Genomic DNA, 26,771 nt, shown 5'->3' with positions numbered 1-26,771 from the left:
AAATGTCGCAAGATATGAACTACTAGGCCTAGGCCTACTGTCAGTAGTGATACTTACGTCGCATAGGCTAATCTTGAATTTTTGCATGCTATTCAGTCAATTACATGTATTTCAATTCTTATTAACTTATACTTTTTCTTATATTTGTTAGTTTGTTTGTCTGTTTATTTTTTTATTTTTGTTTGTTTGTTTGTTTGGTTGTTTATTCATCCGTCTGTGTGATTGTTTGTTTGTTTATTTGTCCAACCTACCCTATGGGTTACCAGCTCGACACCTGAGACCCTACCAGTATATTTTGTTTGGCCATTATGACAAGCCTTGTGCAATGTTCGTTTATTTGGGGTCAAAAAAACAAAACTGTCCAGTTACTAGGTGTATGAGTGATTTTAATATATCCGTACTCGTGATGCAAACATTGCATTGCATGCCTTGTGTAGAACGGAAACAGTATGTGCTTTACCCACAAGACCTTCATCTACATTACGCACAGTATAAACATTGTCTTCAATCAATTACAGATAATCCCATTGGCTTTTGTGTTCCAATCTCGTTAGCGTAAACCAATCATCGAGCTCGTACTATTGATATTACTCCCGCCATTTTTGAAGGAGACGTGCGAATGACCGAGCCTGCAGCAGGTATCTGGCTTTCGTAAGGTAAATCTCTTTTTCTGTGTCTTAAAGGCAGCAAATGTCCAGAGCAACTATTTTTCTTTAGTAGTATACCTAAATGAACAGGCTTTTATCGGGGGAAAAGGGCGCTTGTTGCAGCGACGTTCTGCAGCTGCCGCGCAACAATGTTGCTGTCATGTCATGATATCGAGTGTGGCACAACTTCACAAGCGACACTGACACTCACTTGCGGTGTATATAAGTTATAACTACGTAAGTTACCTTGCTTCAGTGTACAGTCACCTGTGAACATTCACAAAAAGACCCAGTGTCGCACAAATTTTAACCCAAGACAGATATGGCTACTTCGAAGTCTTGTGGCTGTGTAATTAGCGTAGCTTCCTGCTAGCTGGTCGCCACTCGGTACATACGTTGATTGGGGTGTGTGTGCCACCTCCATGGTATTGATAAGTCGGAGCTCAATGGTCGGCCGGGTCGCAAAACGCTCGAATTGTTGAATATTTGTTCTACCCGACCGTCCATATACGTTCCCATCATATGTTTGCAAATTACGCAATAACCATTGTTGTGATTAATGGACTCATCACGGGTTCTTGAACCGTATCGGAAGTTGTGAGCAACAAATCGTTCCGTAGCAAAACAGCTGAACAAAACAAATTTGATTGGGTCAATTATCAATCACGAGAATGATATCAAATTAATGACAAGAATATATTATTTATGAAAAACCTCATTTATGCCCGGGAGTGAAAATGTCTCTGTGTCCAGGGACAAAAATATATAACTTGCTATTTTTGTAACAATTCGTTGACAGTTCCTGTCACTGCTCATTTTGCATGCAGATTCCTTGAATGTGTTTTGGCAAACTCTTTCGAGACGATCACCATGTTACATTATGATAGATTGTATTTATCAGTAATAAATACTTACGAATTTAACACAGTTTGAATAGTTCGTAATTCACCTGTGTCTCAGCAGGTTTCTACATGACAACGTAGTACATGTTCCGTGTCAAACCTTGTCAATCGACTTGAAAGGGTTCAGTGTAAATTTGTAAAATACTTGTGTGGCAGAGTAGGAATAGTGTACTCATTAAATAACTATAAGTCACTTTGTACATTTTTTAAACTTCCGCTCCTACAGGAGCGTAGACTTTTTTTAGATATGACTTTCTTTTACAAGTGTATGTTTTCTTCATATGATTGTCCTGAAATTTAGAGAATATTTGTTTTAATGTACCTTCCCGTTCATTACGCTCTGTACAGCTTTTTAAACCAACAGTTTCTAAGAATAATGTGCACTCGTTTGCTTTCTTACAACGTTCAATGAAATTTTAAATACAATTTTACATAATCAGACTTTTGATATTTTTAATTGTAGCTATGGTAAATTCCGCATTTTTTTATTTAACTCGATTTATTCGTCTTAATCTTGTAACTTTTGTTCCTCTTGTTTGTCACTTGTTTGTTATTTACTTGTTTCCTGGTTGTAAGCTTATGTTTGTTCAGTATTTTTGTTTGTTTATTTATATTTTGCTGGAACTGTAATTGGGCGCAAGCTCGTTGTTCCTAGTCAAATAAAATAAAAAAAATAAAATAAAAAATAAACATAAATAAAAATAAAATAGATCATCCACGATCCTGTGATTCTGTCTAAAACTGTGAGAGCAAATCCTCTCTATGCTGTAGTCCTGGGAATGTTATCACTGTGATAACTCTTTTTATTTCTTTTCAAGGAAGACAAAGCAAAGTGAGTAGACAAATTACAAACAATTATAAACTTTAAAAATAAAATACATGATGTACAAAAAGCGATCGGCGTGCCATTCAGAAAGATGCAGGGAAAGTGAAAGCACTATGTTCTCACCTAGGATAAGTGACATTCTATGATTTTTCAGACAAAATGGATGCAAAACGGAAGATATCTTCAAGCCAAGGCAGCAGTGGTTCAGGCAAGAGATCCAAACTTGACGCTGATGATGACCCAACGTCGTTTGAAGAGGAGCTGGCTTACCTTGAACAGTGGGAGGCTGAAGTGGCCCAGAATGGAAGTCAAAGCTCACAGTCATCAGAAATATCCATACAGAGTTTTAAGAGTGTGATGCATGGTAAGCAGCTTACAGGAATGTGCCTTATGCCATGATTGGGAATCAGTAACATTTCAGATTCAGTTAGAACGTGCTTCAGGGACAGATATTCGAACTCTCAAACTGTTACACTTCTTTTCTGATATACCACTTGTGAGGGTTCATTTTAAAGCTCTTGGTGTAAGAAAAAACTTTACCAGCTTAGTTTTTCAAATTCAAAATTTTATTTTATCTCCCCAGAGTTAACCCAGGAATGGTGGCCATTTTGAATTAAAAATATCGGTAAATCTTAGGTTATTTTTGCAAAATTTGTAAAGCAGCCCTCAATTTTTATTCTTCATTTTGAAAGAGAATTAGAGAATTGTTGAAAGATTCCCTATGAAAAGTTTGAGCAGAAGTTTAAGTCTTTCACTTTTGAGGCGCATACTACCTTCAAGCAGATTTCACATATTTTGTTTGACCCTAACCCTTTCAGGACTGTTAAATTCCATTGATTTTCAGGTTACTCAGAAGCTGCCATTCAGGGGCCATATATCCTGCCAAGTCATTGTGTTTGTTACCATGGTCTCATGTCTGAACCATGGGTGTACGGGCAAACTTGCTCATAGTGTTGAATTTCAGGATTTGTTGCAGGTCCCGTAAATACCTGAGACTTCTGAATGTACGTTCATCAAAGTAACAGATGTTACCTAATAAATGAACATGAAAGAAACGCAAAGATTTCATACCTTGTCTCATGCGTGTATGAAGAGTAGTACATGTACTGTATGGAGCCATGTAAAACATGAAAGGGGCATTCCACAATCCCTGGTTCTCACATTAGTCCTTGTTGACAGTGTCATTAAGTATTTATGTGGTGTTAGCCCTTTGTTTTCCATTGAATTTTTTTTATCAAGTTGGTCCATTTGCTTTTTGATAAAACTGATATATAACTTTCCCCTCTAAATGATACAGGCATTGAGACACATGAAACACCTGTATGTACAGCACTGTATGTGATAATGTCTATACACCACTGAGCAGAGTAATAGCACTGATACAGACCTGTAGAGTGTTTGTTGACAGATCTGGTACATGGTCTGTTTCATGGATTATTTTTTCCAGCTGTGTATGCACCATGCATAACAAGAAAAGTTAGAAAAGTTCTGTACGTTGTGTTTGTATGAAATATATGAAGTAGTTCATTAATATCTTCACAATTGACACTTAAAGAATGTATTTTACGGAGAACTGTTGATATTTTCAGGATGTAACATCGCAGATTTACAGAGTAAGTGGATGAGACCACCTCCCCCAACCCTGGACCCAAAGAATGACAGCATCACATTCCAACAAATCGATGTTGAACACTACCAAGGTAATTTCAAAAACAATTTTGCAGCAAAATCAATTTCATGATTCCCTTTTCCGTGAGCTTGTAAGCATTTTAACATCTAAAGCAAATCAGACGTTTAGTAGCATGTCACCGTCCAATCAATTTAATCACTTCTCTGTCAATAGTTGACAGGAAAAGGAATATCTATTGGCATTTTGAGTTGAGTTACAACAAGAATATTTCATCAACACATTGTAATATCAGTATGATGTTCTCAGTCCTAGCCATTTCTCATAAAGGCATTTATCAAGTATCAATTAGAATACCATTTTGATAAGCTTTGCCAATCATATTGCATGATTGGTAAAGTCTACAACCCCAAGGTATGGTCTGAATTTAGTGTTTGGTTTGATTTACCATGACTGAGTGATAATTTACAAGATGAAGTGGGCACAGTCAACGTAATTCTGCTCTGTCGACAAGGATTACCGTATGATAACATACATGTATATGCACATTTCCTCTGATGGGTCAGTGCCTTTACTTGTCATCAAACATCTTCTGGACAATTCAGTGAGGTGATATTTTCTTTGCTTAAACCCAGGTTGGTTGGTTGTCGTACTACTCAAAAGTTGTAACATTGGGAGGCTAATATCTGGAGTTACGTTGCCGCAAAAATGTATATAAATTGTCATAATGTAATGACAGGACAATTGTGTGATAGTAACCGTGATTTATGATGTACATATTCTCTGTAGATGCTGGAGTTTAAATAAAAATAATATGAACGTGCTAAACCAGAATTTAAACAGAACGCAGTATAAACAAAACCATGAGCATGGAAATACATGTTCTACAATACATGTTCGTACACGTGCTTGGTTTACACTCTGTCAGGTGATCTATTAGCAATATTGAGTCTGCAAAACATGATGCAGATTTTTATTCTGGTGTAGAACTATAAGTAAGACAACAAGAAAAATTTGGCATTTTCATGTACATACATTAAGATAAAATTAATTTTCATTTTTACATTTAATGATATGCAAATTAAGATTCTAAGACTTGAATTTAGCTGCACAGCAAATCCTACAATATTTCTCCAAGGTCAAATAAAACATCAAACCTTTATTTCTCCCATTCAGGGCAACCACTCAAAGGAATGCCCGGATCCACCATCGGACCAGTCCCCGTCATCCGGATGTTTGGAATCACCATGGATGGAAATAGCCTTCTGTGTCACATCCATGGATTTGCTCCGTACTTCTACGTTCCAGCACCTCAAAATTTCAAAAAAGAAGACTGTGGAAAGTTCCGTGATGCACTGAACATCGCAGTCATACAGGACATGAGATCAAACAAGGCTAACATTGCACAGGCTGTCTTAGCAGTGGATGTGTGCAGCAAAGAAAGTGAGTTTTGTCATCTTTAAACACTTTTATCTCCATTTCCTTGATCTGGTCCATCGGTGCAAGGAAGTACAATTGAGTTGTTATCAAATTCAAACAGTGGAAGAGTTTCTAAATGTCAAGCAATTCCTGGCAAAGAAGATTTTCTGTCATAGCCAGTGACATTGGCCTAATGTACAGCATCTCAGAAGCTGTTATCTAATTGGTTGGCTGAATCTTACCATTATCATTGAAACACAATAGCCTCCCTAACTTGCTGTGAATAGTGAGAATCAACCAATCAGATATAACAATCCAAGCCAGAGCTGACATTCAGGAAACACAACTCTACACTTTGACTGAGTTTCCCGATTTGTCCATTTTATTTTACAAATCTTGTTCTGGTAATCAACAGCACCTCAACAATGCAGATTCTACAAAGTTTAGTTAACGACTTTCTTTTTGTAAAGGGGGTTAGGATCATCAAAGAGATGAGTGGGGCTGCTGTTTCATCATTCTTGTAAACTGGCATTAGAACTTAAAAATTCATATCATGCCTGAAAATTGCTGAAAAGATTTCTGATCATATTATTCCATACACTTCAATGTCTACCTGCAGCAGTATAATTTTACCATGGAAACAATACCGGTAGTGTTTCTCTAGAACTTAATGTGTCAACGGTTTAATCCTTATCCTGCCAAGTTTATATTTCCCAAGTAAAGCAAAACATGTCCCATATGGTGCATATTAAGAAAGACTTGAAGACTTGAAGGTCCCTGAAGACAGAGATACAGTTAACATGATTTTTACAGACTAAAGCTGCTATAACATACCAAGCCAAGTGGGTGACAATACACATTATTTTGGCATGATACCATATTTTACTGACTTTGTAGATGGGAAAGTGATATTGTCTGGCAGGAAAAGGGTTAAACCTGCAGTGAATACATACAGAAAATATTTTACCAGAAGAATTTATTTCACTTGTTTATCCATAACACTGTATGCATCCTTCAGGCATTTATGGCTTCCATGGCAACAGGATGCTACCATTTCTGAAGATCACTATGGCGTTACCAAAGCTCATTGCTCCCTGCAAGAGAATCCTGGAGACAGGATTTCAGTGTCCTCCCTACACACATGGAGGTTACCAGGCCTATGAAAGTAATATTGATTTTGAAATCAGGTGAGTTATATAGCATTGTAAATCGAAAATTTTGGCATTAGAGAAACAAATTACCAAATATGTACCGATATTTGAAATCCAAATGGCTGCCATCCCTGTGTCATCTCTATCGGGCAAAATAAAATTCCTGATTTTCACAAAACCAAACTGGTGAAAATTTTCACTCCATAAGCTTCAAAATGAGACCCCACAACTGGTAGGCCAAAATAATATTGTGAAAGTTTGAGTCTGGATATCTGTCCTTGAGACACAGTCTACCTTAAAGGCCCTATAGCTGTATCTTTTAGCATTATTTTTTTGTGATTTACTCCCAAACTAAAACAAGTTCATGGGAATGTACACATTGAGGGATGTTTATACAGGTAGGATAAACTGTCCGCTGGGACTACATGTGCAATTTTGAGCAAGATAAATAATAACTGTTTGCCCAAACATAAAATGGCGCCCTCATACGAAATAAAGCAAAAACACAGTACGCAGTGCATATATGCAATGGAGTCTTCACAGAAACAACAGAGTGAGTAGTCCAACATAATGCATAGTGCTGAAAGTTTTCCACTGGGACACCTTATGCTATGTTTTATTTGTAATATTTGTAATATTACCAATTTTTAAAAATGGCGGGAAATCAAAATAACGGTTAAAATTTAAACTTTCTTGTCCAATTTTTCAGTGATGAACGACTATATCCTTTAAATCTGTAGAATTTAAAGAAACCAGAGAAAATAGAAAGCCTTTTCAGGTCGACAAATTTCAAGAGTTACAGCTACAGGGGCTTTAATTGTACTGCTATGTACCACATGCCCTGTGTTCTTCTTCACTCTTGCCTTTTGTGGCTATAATGTATTCATCTCTGTGTACAATGTTATGTACAGTCCGTACTTGTCAGCTTTCCACCATAACACAAGTTCAATGCACATCTCTTTGTCAAAGGTTTATGGTTGATACAGATGTGGTCGGATGCAACTGGATCGAAGTCCCGGCGGGTAGTTACCGTCTCCGTAGCTTTAACAACGGTAGTCCCAATCCCGTCTCTAAGTGTCAGATAGAGCTAGACGTAGCCTGGGATCAAATCATCAGTCACCCAGCAGAGGGAGAATGGCAGAAAGTGGCTCCATTCAGAATTGTAAGCTTTGATATCGAATGTGCTGGCAGAAAAGGTGTGTAAATGTCATATCAGATATTTTTTTGAGTATGATGCAATGATATATTGACATAAAAAAAAGAACATTGCTGTGTAATTTGTTCTATAAAATGTATCCAGTATTCGATTCCTTTCGTATAGACATCATCTCCCCAAAGTGTAAATGTCTTTATATCCTTTCCCATAGTCTAGCTCTGATAGTGAGTTCATTAAACCTGAAATTCTGCCTTTGCAAATCCTGACTTTGTACAGAGGAACCTTTGCTTTTTGGCTCCTGTGTGCTTATGGTACACTGGTGGGCCAATGTCAGTTTCATTCTGTGATTGAGTGTGTCAGTCTGTGTGTCTGTCCATTCATAGACCAACTTTGTGGAGCACCTAACACTCAGGATCCATGTATTCATGGAAAGTCTTGAATTTTAATGTCTCCAGGAAGGTCCTTGACAATGGAAATTGAGCCCTAGAAAATTGATAAGCCACTTGTGAAAAATATGAAATGATCAGCCATGATATCTTAAATTAACCGTCATAATGATTCATCAAAATTATATATCATAAAATTGACAGTTTGAAAATAGTATGTTTCATGCTGAAAAACTCTCAGAAAAGCTTTGAATTTGAAGTGACATTGAATGTATGGACCCTAACTACTTACTACCCGTACTTGAAATTTGACCAGTTTAAACATGCGAAATGTTTAGATGATTATGTAGAGCTGAGTTGAATCTTACAGATGAGTTGAATCTTACAGAATATGCTTGCATATTTAAGAAAATATGATTGTTTTCTTTATCAAAATTTTCCAATAAGAATTGACTTACTGCTTCATTTTCCCCACTGTAGGTATCTTTCCGGAGCCAGACAAAGACCCAGTGATACAGATCGCCAACATGGTCATCAGACAGGGCGAAAAAAATCCATTCATCAGAAATGTTTTCACACTGAAATCTTGTCAATCCATCGTCGGAAGTCAAGTCTTTTCATTCAATAAAAAATATAATCATTTGAAAAAGAATCTGATTTGCTCAAGGTATAGATATAAATCAGTTTACCAAGTTCAAGTGTATGGATGATACTTTCCTGCCAAGGTCATCTAAAAAAATACTACAAAACTGATGTTCAACAGAATCAATAGTGGAATAGCAATAATTCAATATAAAATCGACATTGCAAAAATAACTGCCTCATTCTGTTTTTCAGATGGGCATTGAGTAGACTGAAGTCATGAAAGATGATGTGGGCTGCAGGCTCATCTAACTTTGAATTTAGTTTCAACTTGACAACAAAGAACTATATACATCCCTTTGGAGTAGTATGCACTGATATTAATAGTATTTTATACAAATCATTCTTGACCTTCAAATAGCGTAGATTTTTTCGTGTCAACTGCCAGTGTTGGTCACTGATAATGATAGCAAATTGAAGTGAACTTCAAAATTAGCCTGGCCAGCATAATGGTGAGCTGTCGTATTTTCTGCTGAAAAAAAAAACTCTCAGTGACTGAAGTCATGCTATGATTGTTTGTGTGGTTTGTCTTTTCTCCAGTCATGGTGTGAGTTTATACAGGCCGTAGACCCAGACATCTTGACTGGTTACAACATCCAAAACTTTGATCTGCCTTACCTGCTGAACAGAGCAGCAACATTGAAAATTTCCACTTTCCCATATCTGGGAAGAATTCCGGACCTGAAGACAACAATGAGGGACACCAAATTCCAGTCCAAACAGATGGGTGCTCGAGAGATGAAGGTTATCAACACTGAGGGCAGAATACAGTTTGATTTGCTGTTGGTAAGTACAGAGATATGAAGGTTATCAATACTGAGGGCAGAATACAGTTTGATTTGCTGTTGGTAAGTTACAGAGAGATGAAGGTTATCAACACTGAGGGCAGAATACAATTTGATTTGCTGTTGGTAGGTACTTGGTACATGTATAATAACAGCAAATTGAAGGTTATTAACACTGAGGGCAGAATACAGTTTGATTTGATGTTGTTGAGTAAAGTAAAGGCCAACAAATACACAAAGTAACTTTTATTTGTTTTCAAGCAAAAGTTTTGCATTTTCAATGTTTCCATCATGCAGTAAATTTGTTGATTTATACCTTCCATCAAAAATGTTGTTTTTTTGTTTTTGCTATTTTTAGATTCTATTCCGTGACTACAAGCTTCGGTCTTACACTCTGAACGCTGTCAGTTTTCACTTCTTACAAGAACAGAAAGAAGACGTCCAACACTCCATCATCACAGACCTGCAGGTAAGTGAAGGAATTTTATTGAAAATGTGACTCCTTCACAGTGGTAGCCAATTCTGTCAAAATAAAAAAAATGTGAAAAAATCTAAATTCAAACGAAAAAAAAATGTATAATATAAACCAATGGAACAATGACAGGAAGGGTACCAAGTGAAGTATTCTAAAAAAATTTGAAACCAATATTTTATCTCTATGTTTATTTATTTATCTATCTATCATTACATGATTTTCTATATTATTCAATATGGTATTGTTCGGAGCAAAAATTGCCTGAGGACAACTAGTCATCATTTTATATCTGTCTTTACATTTTCAGAATGGTAATGAGCAGACAAGACGACGTCTTGCTGTGTACTGTCTAAAAGACGCCATGTTACCGCTACGACTGCTGGATAAACTGATGTGTGTTATCAACTACATGGAGATGGCCAGGGTGACTGGCGTACCGTTGAGTTATCTACTCTCTAGAGGGCAGCAGATCAAAGTGGTCTCACAGTTACTCAGAAAAGTAGGATTCTACTTTGTGTGTCTCGCCAATTTTTTTTTCATTCAGTCAAGCATCCAACAGAAGAACATCCAATTACAGGATGAGGTACTCACTATCCATTGCCCAGTGGAGCAGTGAGGAATGATGAGGTCCATGCTCAAGGGCACAACACACTGCTAGTCTTGAACTCACCATCCTCTGACAGTGAGTCCACTGCACTGTGCAAAAAAATTATGTCAGATCCCATGTCTTATGTAATACAAAAAAATTATGTCAGATCGCATGTCTTATGTAATACAGAACCCTTCTGTGGAGTACATGGAATTCATTGGGGTAATAGAAAATTGAGTTTACATTTCTGCCCTTATATTGTTTTGAGTAATTTACATATACAAACTGTTTTGCAAATTGTAACAGCCGTCCCTTGCTACATGTATCAAGTCAGTACACATGTTTTTACCAAGGGTGGGTATAGTGGCCAGAGTTACTCACATGAAGCAAGCTTCCAAAACAGACTGTAGATTATTTGCGATTCTTCTCCAACAAACGACATCAATTTGTACCTTGGCAGGCTAAAGAGCAAGACCTAGTAATGCCGACACACAGAGGAGAGGCAGGTGAAGACTACACCGGGGCCACAGTCATAGAGCCAGTCAAAGGTTACTACGACATGCCGATAGCAACGCTGGATTTTTCCTCGCTGTATCCATCCATCATGATGGCACATAATCTGTGTTATACTTCACTGCTGTCTCAAGACATGAGAAATAAGTAAGTCATTTTGAGAAGATGGTGATATCAAGTTTTGACATTTATGAACTCCTCAAGTCTATCCAAAAATTTTGTTGCATCAACCCTATTTGTAGAACATGTTATACATCTTGTTGGACTGAAAGATTTGGCTGTGTATGGGTACTCGGTCATCTCTGATCCTAATACATGTAGCCGTGACTGAAGGCATAGTGTAGGTTACCGTGGTTAACTCAAAGAAATTAAGTACCACCCAGAACTGACACAGCAGGCTTCTCAAAAATGCAAAAAGTTAGTCTGGTTACATAATAATGAGTAGTCTTATCGTCCGCTCAGGGAGCCATGGTAGCGGCCTTCATACCCTAGCATAATATGCTGTCAATAAACTCAATTGTTTCAAAAAAGATTTTGACGGAGAGCATATATTCTGTCAAGGCCCTGAGATGTAGAGTTCAGGTCTGGAATCTTTCAGACTAATCTTCCTGAGTCAAAAAGATCTTTCTTGAGTCAGACTATCAAGTCATTCTGGTTCAGAGGGTGCACTTGTGTTATCCTAAAACTGAATGTTGTCTTTCAAAATGTTAGACTTATTTCATTTCTGTAGTTCTAGTTGTCCACACACCATACACAATACCATGATATATACTACCACCAGTGTCCTATGCAAAATTGCCTGAACCCATGCTATTCCTTCCCAGCTTTTGCATGCAATAGATGTTATAGTGTTCAAAGCATTAGCAGGTATTTGAAAAAGAAATTGACCAATCACAGCATGCATTCTGTAATCTCCTCCGTAGGCTACCCAACATAGCCATTTTGATATCTTACTTGTGAAAATAAAGGTAATATAATTGGCTAGCTGTGAAATCTGTCTTGCTCTTTACCAACTACATATTAACACCTGGCAATCTTTACCTATGCAAACATTTGCTCCTACAACACAGAAAAACCTGTGATTGGTCAAAATTTAGTCACATGACTTGCTGACTAACCTTTATGACCGTACTATAATTTTATAATGAAAATCGGCTTTATGTCCAATCATGTTTCTTTGGTGTATCCTCTAAGCCTTCATGCTCATGTTACCTTTCAAAATATAGTTTTGTATAAAGCAAATCACAGAACACAAATCCCGTATGTTGTTCCCTTGGATATCTTCATTTTTGTTGTACAACTACTCAATTAAACCTGGTGACACTGGTGAACCATACTTAGTGTTCAACAATATCACTGTGATCGGCTTGTTTTGTTTATGGCTGTAGAATATGAGAATCTACACACCCATCACAAACAGCATATGTGTTTTATTTCTACGCAGACTCACCCCGGATAAGTACATCAAGACTCCCTCAGGAAATTACTTTGTTAAACAAACATTACGGAAAGGATTGCTTCCAGAAATTTTGGAAAATTTACTGAGTGCGAGGAAAAAGTGAGTGTTTCGGTAAAAAGTTGCTTGCATTTACATTAAGTACCTGTGTGTAGATTAGCAAAAGTGTAGAATATTTTTACAATGTTGAATACAGTATACTGTTCCCTTTATCAACCATTTCTTCTTGTTCAACACCCTATAGCCTATTCAAATAACAAGTATTTAAGTATATTATTCAGGGGTTTCATTAAGTTTTGAAGTAGGGGGCCAGAATGGAAAAGTAGGCGGCTTGCAGCTGCCATGACCACAAAGCGGTCGTCGTTGGGGGAGGGTCCGGGAGGGGGTGTTCCCCTCCCGGCCGAAGGCCGGGAACCCTGAAAAATGAGCTAAAATTTACTTTTTACAGCTCGCAGTCACTTGAATTTCTAGTATTTTCAGGAGAATTATCAGCAGTGTTCCAGGGCAATTTGTGTTCATATCATAAAAAGCCATTTTCCTTGGAGATTAGGCCTAAATATGATAATTCATAATTAAAAATGATAAAATGTGGTAATGTTGACGATATTTTGAACAATGGAAACTGAAGTCTTTAGAGCCTCTATGCTTTTAGGAGGTAAACTATAATAATTCACAATTATTAATGATATAAATTTGATATGTAGATGATATTATACTGTGTTACATCTGGACATGGCGATAGGGGATTCCCCCTCTGTTGAAATGTTGGCACCCCAAATTTAGTTGTCAAAGGGGACCACTCCCCCCAATGAAATGGTGCCAGTCACACCTTAGAGGTACAAGTAGAACACATGAACTGGTGAAATGCCCCCGAAATTTTCTGGTAAAGAAAATCCCCCTTGTTGATGTCATACTGGATGAAACACTCATATTTTAAGCACAGTAAATGAGAAACTTTTCATTAATGAACAATGTTATGCTTAAAATTAAGAACCATAATGTTTGGTATGGAAATCTGTAGATGAAGAACTTTTATACCACTGGGAAGGTAAAAAGGATAATTTATATAACAATAATGATAAAAAACGACAATCATTACCATATTTCGCAAATAGAAACAAAGACCCTCAAGGTTATTTGACTATATGGGTATGCAAAGTAAGAACCTTGATATAGGATATGAAAATTTGTACGTTCAGAAACTCACATTTGGATTTAACCTGACGACCGTTTTTGAAGTGAATTTAGAGGTCTGATCGTATTCTAACCACTCTGGGCGACGTTCGTATTGGCGGCGTCGATAGACCAAAGAGCAGTACATATCATACGTCCAGCTGGTTATATACCTTCACATTTAAGCCTACCGCAGTGCAACGCACGTCGGCTTACTAAAATTCGAACTGTAATCGGGAAGTTTTTTCGTGAGAAAAAAATCAGGTCATTGCCTCCGAAAACAGTTTAAAGCCACGTAATTATCCTTCTCTTGTTTCTTGGTCCACTTCAAAACCGAGGATCGTACAGCGAAGCCTGACCTTGCGATCGCTTCCGTCTTCCCCAAGTTCATTTGTTCATCGACCATTTTGAGTCGAGCTAACGACGGCCGACAGGTGTAGTATGCCCGTTTTCATTGGCGTATATAAAGGTCACCACATAGGAATCAGCAATTCAGGTAGCCAATAGAATCGTCCGTTGCAATTCCGATTTTTATTGCGGCAGTATAACACCGTGCTCCATCGTAGTACAAGGCGATCGTCTTCTAAATTTTGTTTCACATAAAAGCCGTTGAAAAGTTTGATTACACAGCTAGCAGCTTGTGAAACCTGTGCGTATCATTTCAGAAGGTAAACAATATTTTAGCTATGAAAGAGTTCAAATTTCCGAAAAAGTAGCCGGCGAAATCGTGAGAGTAACCGGTCAATTTCGCCGGCTGCCGGCTCTTATGAAACTACTATTATTACAATATTCCCAAATATTGTTCTTGAATTATTGAATGTTGTACTTTTTATCTTTATGTCTTGTGACGGTCTCTCTGAAAGTTATTACTTGTGCACACAGATGTTTGGATCCATCGTTTTGTAGCAGATGCTATGATATCTGTTTGAGAGATTTACTTTATTTCTTTTCTTCTGACACGAGGGCAAAGGCAGAATTGAAGCAAGAGAAAGATCCTTTCCGTCAGAAAGTGTTGGATGGTCGTCAGCTAGCCTTGAAGATTAGTGCCAATTCGGTTTACGGTTTCACTGGAGCTCAAGTTGGCAAACTGCCATGTTTAGAGATTTCCCAGGTATTCTCCTCAGTGTGATATGTTGTACTCTGTCAGTGTCTGACCATCGTGAATTTTCTGTTTAAGGTTGTACTTGCCTTGAAAGTGGAGGACTTACACTTTTGCTCAAATTTTCCAAAATGAAACGCTCAGCCATACTCTTACCCAATCAAGACTAAAAATCAAGGGTCAACGTGCAATTTTTGCTTCTAGAGAAACAAATTACTTGAAATACTTGAAATTCAAAATGGCCGCCATCCCTGTGTTAACTGTATGGGAAAAAATATTTGATTTTTGAAAAACTAAGACGCTGAAAATGTTTTTTGCTCCAAGATCTTTAAAATGAACCCTCACAAGTGGTAGATCAGAAAAGAATTGTTAAAGTTTGAGAGTCAGACTATCTGTCCATAAGGCCCATTCTACCTTAACCCTTTCACTACCATGGATTGTCCCAAATCCATTGTCTTCTATGGTAAAGTTGGACCTGTATACAGGGAACTGGGGGTGAAAGGGTTAAAGCTTATTTCAGACATGAAAAGTATACTTTGATAAATTATTTTTACTCACTTACGCACAGCCACAAAGAGTGAATCCCTTCTTGACTTTCACAGTAAATTTTTATCTTCCAGAGTGTGACAGCGTTTGGCCGACAGATGATTGAAAGGTCCAAACAGATTGTAGAAGATAAATTTACAGTTGCCAATGGTTACAAGCATGATGCCAAAGTAGGTATCAGTTAACTATTATGGAGTTGGTGAGCCGTATTCCTCTGTCGTTGCAACGTCACTGTCATTCCATAAACCGGTCCTACTCCAGAATAAAAAGGATGCGTGGTATCACACCCAGGAGATAATGTTATTGCAGGTCAATCAAACCAATCTGTACATATGTGTATGGAAATACATATTTCTATGTCTTTTTCAAACACATGGTTTTGTTTGTACGTCGGTCCATTCAAATTTCGGGCTTGACCCATTGGATGAGTTGATAATTTAGTGAGTGTCAGTGCACAGCAAAATGTTCTCGGAATAGTGTTTGCAACCAGAGACTGATTTTGTACCCTCCAATATTACAATACGTTTCTTATGTAGACTTATCAAGTGCAGCTTATTTGGACTGATGACACTTACACAATCTTGTTTATTAAAAGGATTGAAAATTTCCTTTTCTCACAATACAGGTGATATACGGTGACACTGACTCTGTCATGGTCAAGTTTGGAGCGGACACTGTCGCTGAAAGCATGGATCTCGGCAAAGAAGCTGCTGAATTCATTACAAGTCATTTTGTAAAACCAATCAAGTTAGAATTTGAAAAAGTACGTCAAAATTTAACTTCTACTCTCAGACGGGTTGTTTGCAATGCCTCTGTTTAACCACTTTGCCAGTTTTCAACATCAGATTTACCCCATTACAGTTAATGTAAGGCCAACCACTCAATTTAACCCTTTCACCACCATGGTTTGTCCCAAATCCCTTGTTTTCTATGGTAAAGTTGGACTGTATACAGGGAACTGGGGGTGAAAGGGTTAAAACAACATGGTTGTACCAACATATCTTGGTGAAGGGTTTAAACATGAAAAAATATTCTAGAAAACTGAAATCAGTAACAATTTTTTTACATTTTATTATCATGTCAACCAAGGTCCACCAGTTAATTCTCAACCATCCTGTTAACAAAAATTGTTTCAAAGTTGTTTATGTATTTGGTATTTTAGAGATTTGCCCTCCTCCGTGTGTGATATTTGCATCAGAAAACTTTAGAGACATCTCATCTTTTTCCCATTACGCAATACAGGTTTACTTTCCATACTTGTTGATCAGTAAGAAGAGATACGCAGGTCTGTACTTCACAAAACCCGAGGTCCATGACAAGATGGACTGTAAGGGTATTGAGACCGTCAGAAGAGACAATAGCCCTCTAGTGGCCAATCTCATAAATACTTGCCTTCAGAAGATCCTGATTGAAAGGTGAGACGTCTTTTCAAGTCTTCCTGACTATGCAAGTACAAATTTATTTATTTGTTTGATGTTCAGGGTTGACCACCAGTATCAGATTTTGGTGGTCAATAGCAAAATGGTGGTGGTCCAAAAAAATCAGTCTCTATCAGAGTGTAATTCTTGTGAAGGTCAAGGTCCATAGGACTGGATAGTAATGGGCTGTCGTCTTGTTCTAGCACCATTCCACCACATTTGTAGAGCTGGTGGAGGGTTTAAATCTCTCATTGAGGTCTTGCATTTACAACTCTGCAGTGTACTAACATGAGTGAAAAAAACTTGCTTGTGAAGATGGACCACCAAAAATCAAATTGGTAGTCTTTTGATGTATGAACACTGGTTATTTTGAACCCTGCAGTAAGTTCACACTGACCAAATGACTAGGTATAATAATCTCAGTCTTGTTATCAAATTAGTTGGATTAAAGTGAACACAAATAATGACCAGATTTCCTTTATTTGATCATAGTCAACTCCTTTGTCTGTTGGACTGGACTGTCTCAGATTACGAGAGTTGTAAAGTTTTGTTCAGGAAGAGAAAGTTAGTTGAGACGGAAATATTACTTTGTTATTTCAAGTAATCTCTCATGCTTGAACCCATGTACAATTATCTTGGCAGGGACCCAGGTGGTGCGGTAGAACATGCAAAGCAGACGATATCCGATCTGTTGTGTAACAGAGTTGACATCTCGCAGTTGGTCATCACCAAGGAACTGACAAAGACGGGAGATAATTATGCAGCGAAGCAAGCGCATGTAGAATTAGCAGCAAGGTAAGGTCATCACAAATAGTTGTACTTCCATCTTGTATAGATTTACTTCCATGTATTATGTGTTCAGGGGTCAGTTTTCCTGTGAAGTTAGTTTTCTTTCTCCAGTTGAGAAGAATCGTCTTGTGTCATCAGCACATCTTGGTTGACGTAGAGAGCAGAGTGCTGTTGTGAAAAAAAATAACAAAGTAATTCCTCCTTGAAATTTCCTGGAAAAGTGTTTCAAAATGAAATCTAGTCCTGGAAAGTCCTTGAAAATTGATAATTTATCCACAGTTTTCTAAAATGACAATATGATCAGTCTCATTAGCATAAAAATGATATGTAAAAGTGATATATATATATATATCTGTCTATATATAATATATATATATATATATATATATATATATATATATATATCCATATGCCTTGACTCTCTGTCTGTCTGTCCACAGACTTTACTCAGAGTTTCACACTACGAGATGTGTGCTCCGTAGCAATCAATAGCTGAATGGTTCGACTGATCTTATATTTGAATATTTCTGGTACTTTCTTTCTGCTATTCTGTATGTGGTTGCGTTTATTGTGTTCCAGTGAATGTGCTAGTCTCAAGAGTTCAAATGACTAAAAACAGAATAACAAAGTTCAAAAAGTCAAAAATTCATAAACTACTGGTCTAATAAGATAGACTTTTTGTTTCTGTAGAATGCGTAAACGTGACGCAGGCAGTGCGCCGAATCTCGGAGATAGAGTGCCGTATGTTATTGTATCTGGTGTTAAGGGTACAGCTGCTTACTTGAAATCTGAGGTAAGACATCCATTAAACCTGTTCACCCCCAATTCCCTGTAAACAGGTCCACCCTAACCATTGATAGCAATGGGTTTGGGCCAAACCATGGTGGTGAAAGGGTTAAACCTGCCAGTAGTGGGTGTCTTGGAAAATTTAGTTTTTTGACTCTGCAGATTGCGGAAAGGCAAAGTCATTTTCTAATCAGCATTCCACAATATGGTAGTATGCACCTCGAAAGTTAAAGACTTAAACTTTTGCCTAAATCTTCTTTGATAAAACTTTTAGCCTTAGTGTCACCTAATCAAGAAGAAAAGTCAGGGCTTATTGTGCAAAATTTGCTACTAGAGAAACAAATACATGACATTTACTTATGTTTGAATTTCTAAATCGCCGCTTCCCTGTATGTCTACTGTATGGGGAAAATAAAATTTTCAATTTTCAAAAAATAAGACGGTAAAAATGTTTCTTACTCCAAGAACTTTAAAATGAGCATACATCAGCGGGAGATCAGAAAAGAGTTATTCAAGTTTGGGAGTCTTGAATATCTGTCCCAGAGAAGCATTCTACCATAAAAGACATTATTGAACACCTATTACCTGGTCATTAGGGCTATAGCACCAATTTATTACCCCAAGGGGCCGTGAGTTACCAGAAACACATATTCCTTGAGGCCATAGCCCTAGGGATATAGCATAAGGTATCTTGTAACACGTGGCAACAAGGAATGCATACTCAGAATAGGTGTCAAATGACTTGGTTTGGCTAGTTACTTGCCAATAGGAAACACTCTGTACCCACTGTTGAAACATAAACATTTTCATTTTTTCATTGACAGGACCCCATCTATGTGTTAGAAAATAACGTACCCATCGACACACAGTACTATCTGGAAAATCAACTCAGCAAGCCTCTGCTCAGAATATTTGAACCCATCCTTGGTGAAAACAAAGCCGAGTCTATTCTTCTCAGTAAGTCTGCAAACAATTGTCTATTTGTAGACAAGTTTTTGGCAAAAATAGAAATTTACCAGCGAGCTTATTTATGCAAGCCATGTGCAAACAACGTTTTATGATATATAGAAGTTCTGTTTGTTTGTTTGTTAGATACCACTGAAAAAATCTTAAAAGCATCACTGATGTATGGCTGGCTGTTCAACATGCAAACTTTATTAGAGCACCTTTCACTGCCCCCATAATTGTTTGACTTCCCATACAGCTGCCAAGGGCAGGTTTACATCACAATTGAAAAATGCCCAGGCTGAGTTCTTCCTTTCCATCAAGCAAGGCAAACTCTACCACTTGAATATAATCGGCCCAACAAGTTTAGACCCAGTCTGTGACAGCAGGGCTCGAAATTAACTTTTTTCTCTGGTAGTCCACTTGGGCTACCATTTTCTGAAGTTCGTAGCCCAGTGGCAATGGCTGGGAGCCCATGCGTATTTTAATTCAGAGATATCTTACTTTGTTACCCAGACAAAAAAAGCTATTTTTCAAGATTCTGCCCATAAAATGAATTTTCTAGTTATTTGATGTGAAAATTGCACACTTTTGAATACAAAAAACAGGTATAATGGACGATAGTGATACTCAAAAGTTTGATGACCTATTGACAAGCCGTTTCAAAGGCCAACTGGAAATGAAGTCTAAAATATGATATTATTTTCATAATTATTAAAAATTAATAAATTAAAAATAATAAATCATAATTATGAAATATCGACATCACATTACTGAGGATTGAGCTTCCTATCTGCAGAGCAGCACTCGATAAAATCGCTGTATGTGCAGGAGTTATATATGACATGGGCAGCCGGCCGTTTCCGGCAGGGACGTCAAATGTATTAGGAGGCATAATGTCCGTGCAATTGTCAATGATCCATTATCATCAAAATACAACGAAAAATAATCGCAATCATACCTATCCATAATCCAACAACACTAGGTCAAAATTCGTAATACAATAGTCGTTAACATAGACACAAAACAGCACAGAACAGACAGTAAATCACCGGAACACAACAAAGTCAAATTATGAAACAAGATCAAGATATATGGACCTCTGAAAATGCGTTTTCATTGGCCATCATTTCCTGTGCCTGTCATTCAAGTGCGTCAGTTCAGACATTGAAACTTTGTTGAAAAGTTCCACCGCACGGTCGTCTTCGTAATACAAATCACAGTGACAGTGTGGCCTTTCTGTATCCAGCAGGGTTTGTACATTTAGCTCGTCCTAGAATGACGCGCCAGAGATGGTACACCATGTAATGACTGAATTTCAGGTCCCAGTCTTTGGTAGTCCGTGTGGGCTACCACTTCATGGATTTTGGTAGCCCCAGAGAAAAGTTGGTAGTCTGTGGACGCGGGACTACCGCTAATTTCGAGCCCTGGACAGTGAAGTATGCTTGTTTGTTTTGAGACAGTGCCATCCACCAACCCATCCAGAATGTTCAATTTAGTGATCATACATAATGTACATAGTGTGTTGTTAGTGTTGGTGAAAATCAAGAATAGGTTTGTTGTTGGGATCTACAGCAACATGTCTACCTGTGCCTTTATTAATATGATTGCATAGGTTTAGAGGTTAAGGCAAGCCCTGAACAAAACAGTTTAACAGCCAGGATCATTACTGTCAATTATACTTTTGATCTCAACACACTAGTTTTTGTCACTGAAATTTCGGTTGCAACACTACCATCCTCATAAGCAGGATGACCCGATCTCAACGTCGTGACCTTTCAACACATTGTAGTCCTGCAACCAAAAATTTCAGCAACAAAAACCAGTAATGAGATCAAAAGTTTAATCAACCGTGATCACCTACATGTATAGGCTATCAACACGGATGAACTTCCATGCAAAAAGCCAGGATCACCATACAATCTGTCAACTAACAAACCTAAATAATGTACTGTTCTTGACCAGTGAGTGTTCTCCACTTGTATGGATTCGTCATCACTAGATTTACATACATACTCTACCGATACCATTCAAGGGACACACTCACTATTTTTTGTTTTTTTTTCAAGAATTTTGTTTTGATGTGAAAGGTACCAGGTAGTGTGTGTTGTTTGACTTCTTGCAACATGCTGAAATACTGGTCAACTGTGCGCAACCTCAACTCTGCTTGCAGCCAGACAAGATTAACCCTTTCACCACCATGGTTTGTACCAAATCCATTGTTTTCAATGGTAAAGTTGGACCTGTATACAGGGAACTGGGGGTGAAAGGGTTAAACATTCAGTGAAACATTTTGCAGGCTGTATCAAAACATCAAGGTCTGTGCACCATTCTCACCTGCATAGCTGAACATACACTGTCTCGTAAAGTTTGGTTTCGTAGTGAAATCTTTGTGACAGGAAAGCAAGTCAGAATAGAAGAATCCATTTTGTGTAGAGATCACAAACAAAATTATCCGTTTGCGTTCAGCACTTTATGGAAAGATCAATGTTTTCTTGATATCACAAAAAGGTCAATGAAAGTATCATAGTCACTCTTTTTTGACCTTTTTTTGTGATATCAAGAAAACATTGATACTTCCATAAAGTGCTGAATGGCTTTGCTTTGACAAACAAACATTGCCAAAATGTAAGGGAAAGTTGCTATCCTTATCTATATGAAAAGCACCGCAATGTTTCACCACAAAACCAAACTTCATTAAACAGTGTATGTCATATTTCAAGAATTGGAATGTAGACATGTAACGCTGAAAGAACACTGATATACATCAGCTGCATTTGAATCCCAAACATGTGCAAATATGGCGATACATGCACATCATCAAACAAAATAAATGATTTTTATTGTGCTTACAGAGGGTGACCACACCCGTACTAAGACAGTGACACGTCCAAAGCAAGGCGGCCTGAGTGCATTCACTCAAAGGAGAGAAACCTGCATCGGTTGCAAGGCAGTGCTAGACAAAGGCCACACAGCTGTGTGCAGACACTGCAAACCTAGAGAGGGAGAACTTTATCAGAAAGAGGTAAGGGAAGATTCACACAGTTAGTAAATTATGGCTGTAAATTCAAGTAGCATGCTTTTTCAGTTAATAACTTATGGGAGTAAGAATCAAGTTACATGGTTTCACAAAGTTTCCATGGCTGTCAAATATAGCATTGGCAGTTTTACTCTTCTCAGAATGTAATGCACTTGTGATGTGCACCTCCATAATGAATGCCTAAACCTTAGGTCAAAGTTCATACGAGGAACAGGATGTCACGTGAAGGTCCTATCTTCTGTGGTTTATTTTATTGGGGGAAAAAAATAACTTCTGATTTTTATCAAAACAATAAAATGAACATTAATTGTTCTTATGGCATTTAAGGTAGAATGCACCTTAGGGACAGATATTCAAAATTTCAAATTTTATAATAGTTTTAGGGACTACAGATCATGAGGGCTCATTAGCATACCCGGTTGACAGAAATCCGTCCAGTTGATATAAATATTTGAGGAAACTTTATCTTTGTATTTCAGGTTTCTCAGTTGAGTGCTTTTGAAGAAAAGTTTTCCAGGTTATGGACTCAATGTCAGCGTTGTCAAGGAAGTCTACATGAAGATGTGCTTTGTACAAGGTAACAGATATTAACAAATTTCTCTCTATTCAGTACAAGAACAACTCGAGACAAAGTATATGCAATTGTTATGATATAATGGTAGCTATAGTTATCTGTGTATTAACCTTATTTCGGTATTAAACTAAATTTCCTCAAGAGCTTAAAGGTGATGAACTGCATGCTGCTATCTTGCATTATGAAATTCAGAAAAGCTCAGATGAGCTGTGGAAAGTTTGAAAAAGGAGGAAAACTCTGAACCTCATCATCAAGAACCACAGAACAGCGCCCCCAGTGGCAGGATAACTTCACACACCTCAGCAAGCAAAGGCTGCATTTCCTAAAAGTAATGACAATATAGGACAAGCAATTGCTGATGTCTTTAGTCAAAACATACATATGATGTCATGCATGCAGTAATATACTGATGGTACCATATTCTTAATACCAGAGGTCACTGAATAATCAGTTTTATAGCAGATTACAGTGGTTGATGTGTAGGCATTGTTAATGTCAGCATTCTGGTGTGTGATTTTTTCTTTCAGTCGTGACTGCCCTATATTCTACATGCGCAAGAAAGTACAGATAGATCTGGACAGTCAGGCCAAGATAGTAAGACGGTTTGGAAATCCAGACTGGTAGGAATTGAGTCGAACAGAACCACATCAACAAATATGTCCTGACTGGTTTGTTTTGGTGTCGGTAATGTAGAGATAGCCTCTCATATCCATATTGCAATGTGCCTGAGAAACACTTTCAAATGTTGAGTATTTCAACAATGCTGTGTATGAATAACTATGATTTGATTCTCTGAGAATGTTGGCAAACTAGCCTTGAATAATTGTGATCATGGAGAGTGATCAACAGAATTAGCATGGTCCCATGGATGTGACTGTATTTCAGAAAATCTCATGAAACGTTTGAGTTACAGTAAAATATAATATTATCATGTTTAATTTTTCTCATTTTGAAAGTTATGATTTCCTTAAGTGCGCCACGAAATGTAGTGTTGTTACAGTATTGAGGTCAGTTGGAGGTTATCGTCAAGGTGATCACAGACCATGAAGTAACCATTAATGTATAGATGATGGATGATAGATAACCATGATAAGTAACCACGAATCTTTTTGTAGCTGGAGATACTCAAGGTTACCTTCAAAGCTATTAGCTGTTGACATGTAATTATCTTATCCTGCAGATACAGACTCGGTAATTTTTTTTCACATACATAGACAACAAAAATTACTGACGTGTCTAGATAGATGCCTTTTCAAATTTCTTAAACAGGTTCTTTACAAGTTTCTGATTTTGATTCAATCTTTCACGAGGTAATACACTGTAGTATCTTATTCCAATTTACCTCTTCCAGTATTTTTCATCAGAAAAATATTTACCATATTCATAGGGAGCAAAGTAAACTATTCCACAGTCCATAATTTCTACATGAAGTTTAGATGGAGTTTTGTGAATAATTGAGAATTTGGTGTCATAAATATTAACTCAGGCAGTCAAATGTACACTCTGTGAGCATTGTCTGTGCACACAACAATTATCCTGATGTAAAGTCGTACAATGATTTCTAAAATTATTTTGTCAAAACACATTTTGGTGATTTTGTCCAGTTCTTGTATGCATCATATTTCAAATGTCTTGGCGTTTTTGTTTCTTTTATTTTTGAAAACACAAGAACATACGTGAGTTCATATAAGACATTTACATTTAGAGTGGAATGTGTTTTCACTTTGGATTCCAACAACTTGACATTTGCCAAAAATATTCTTATTCAGCGGTATGCTATTTCAAATAAATTCAGATTTTCCAGAGAACTGCAATAAAATGGTTTTCTTTAATGTCCTCAGAATATCTAAATGCGTCTTTTCCTGATATGTCAAATTGAAAATTGTTTGAAAACCCATTTCTCGTTCTATTATTGTCAAGACCTGCCTCCATTTTCATGATTGCCAATGTAACTCAGCACTTTTTTTTCAAAGGAAATTAAATGCAATGGACACAAAAATCTTAATTGTCCCAGAACTTTATTTAGAACTTGGCTAAAAATTTTCACTTGGGGAAAAATCAGTGACTTGCAGCTTTTGCATGGAAGCTGTCTGCTAGAAATTCTCTACTGTACAACGTATATTTCCATGAACCAGTACAGGTATTGTGATCCTTAGACTGGCCCAGCCAGTAGTATATTTTGCTTCAGTGTATGCCTTTTTTGGCTGTGTGGAAAAGTACCAAAGACTGGTGTAACGAGCGTGAATTCAGTTGATATTTGAATATTCATGAGGTTCAATGACATCACAACCAGACGTGGAAGGTAACACCAAGTAGGCACTTTGTCTGATTTTATCAACCGTGGATTAAGTTTTGCACCTTTTTATGGTGCATAATTCACTGAATTTATACCGCATGGGTCATCGAGTCGACACCAGTGAACGCCGTTATCCCAGTCACACCACCTATGTGTTCTACGCATTTGCATAATGATCAAATTTGCATAATGATCCCCTGAAAAATTTTGGAAAAATCTGAAAATGGCAGCCGGGAACCAGACTTGGTGATCCCTGTAAACTACTGTGGACAATATAGAGTGTCCTCCCTTCAACATGGACATTCCACAACAGAAAATTCAGAAAATTAAGCAATAAGCCCTACCACAGACTGACATACGCAAAATTTTGAGAACAGTGATCATGAATACTTGATATATAATGAATTACAAAATCATAATATGTTGAATCTTTCAGTCTGTTGTAAACCTTATCACCCCTACTAACATACACGTAGACTCATCCATACATTCAGAATAATGGGACTGAACCAAGGTGTAGTGGGGCTGCAGTTTATGTACTTTATTTTATTTTTAAGATGTATCGACTGTGAAAGCAACTTGATAGCAGTACAACTGTATTTGATTAGAAGCTATAACCAATGTACTATGCTATCTATCTCTGTTAGGCCAATAAAAAAAAGGCAGGGCTGTGTTTTTCATCCTCAAACCGGTCGATTAAAGTTAGCAACATCTGCTCTCTTTTTCTCGTTTGCTCTGTGCAAATACTGTACAGTGTAAAAAATTACTCGTCTTTCTCCCGAGTTGTATTTATTTCTATGGTCTGTGTATGGAGCCTGGTAGAAAGGGGATTAGCAGTCTACTGTGCATGCCAGTGAATGTCAGACAATCCGATATGATTGTGTACATTTGTGAATAGTGAAATTGTCATCATTATCTTGCTGTGTGTCAGAATTCCTGCTCCATGTTGACATCCCAGTGTTGTGCTTGTCATATGTAGAGTTTGATCTTTTGAGCTCGCACAAAAAAATACAAAAGTAATTCCCCATTATGCAGAAGTAATTCTTCATCATATCAATTTGTTTATGAGAGCCAGGATGAATGACAAGGCTGTAATTTATTTTTTATCTTGTTAAAATGTTTACGAGTGATGAAATGCTGCATGGGAGGGCCTGGAATCAGATCTTGATCAGTTTAAACATCTCTTTTGAATTCTAGATTATAATGTCACAATGGCTGTCTGGATCTTAATGCTGCTGACAATAGAAAATTGTCCAGTGAGAGAAGAATTTTCAGTTCAGTTCATTGTCCAGAAGGGACTTTGTAATGCTACTTTGCCGGAATATCCTTCCGATGTTTTGTGTGATTTCTTTTGTAACAGACTTCCAAACAATCTTTATGTAGTAGCTGAAATCTGGAAAAGATTCCCGACAGGCCAACGATCTGAAACTTAGCATTTCACCAGTGAAGGCAATGTCCTCTATTCTAATGAGTTAATATGGTCGCACTATTGAGGGCGCTATTTACAACAGCTCCCCACTGCTGACCGATT

The 26,771-nt window shown here is 37.4% G+C and overlaps 1 protein-coding gene across 1 annotated transcript; it reads left to right on the top strand.

Annotated features, from left to right (window-relative positions):
* The first annotated feature begins 516 nt into the window (after nucleotides 1-516).
* On the top strand, nucleotides 517-24,939 carry LOC139132158 (DNA polymerase delta catalytic subunit-like). The gene is given in 23 exon segments (XM_070698551.1): nucleotides 517-656; nucleotides 2,530-2,739; nucleotides 3,965-4,075; nucleotides 5,179-5,445; nucleotides 6,440-6,608; nucleotides 7,542-7,768; nucleotides 8,595-8,749; nucleotides 8,752-8,781; nucleotides 9,297-9,542; nucleotides 9,900-10,010; nucleotides 10,324-10,515; nucleotides 11,066-11,265; nucleotides 12,563-12,676; nucleotides 14,711-14,858; nucleotides 15,467-15,562; nucleotides 16,018-16,155; nucleotides 16,635-16,807; nucleotides 17,453-17,605; nucleotides 18,290-18,392; nucleotides 19,210-19,342; nucleotides 22,186-22,355; nucleotides 22,850-22,947; nucleotides 23,472-24,939. Coding segments are annotated over 22 exon segments (3,336 nt in total). The 5' UTR covers nucleotides 517-656; nucleotides 2,530-2,534; the 3' UTR covers nucleotides 23,569-24,939.
* The last annotated feature ends 1,832 nt before the right edge of the window (nucleotides 24,940-26,771 follow it).

Source organism: Ptychodera flava, chromosome 1, assembly GCF_041260155.1.
Source record: "Ptychodera flava strain L36383 chromosome 1, AS_Pfla_20210202, whole genome shotgun sequence".
Classification (NCBI taxonomy): domain Eukaryota; kingdom Metazoa; phylum Hemichordata; class Enteropneusta; family Ptychoderidae; genus Ptychodera; species Ptychodera flava.
The sequence above is the reverse complement of the archived record's forward strand: the minus strand, read 5'-3'. Positions and strand labels throughout refer to the sequence as shown.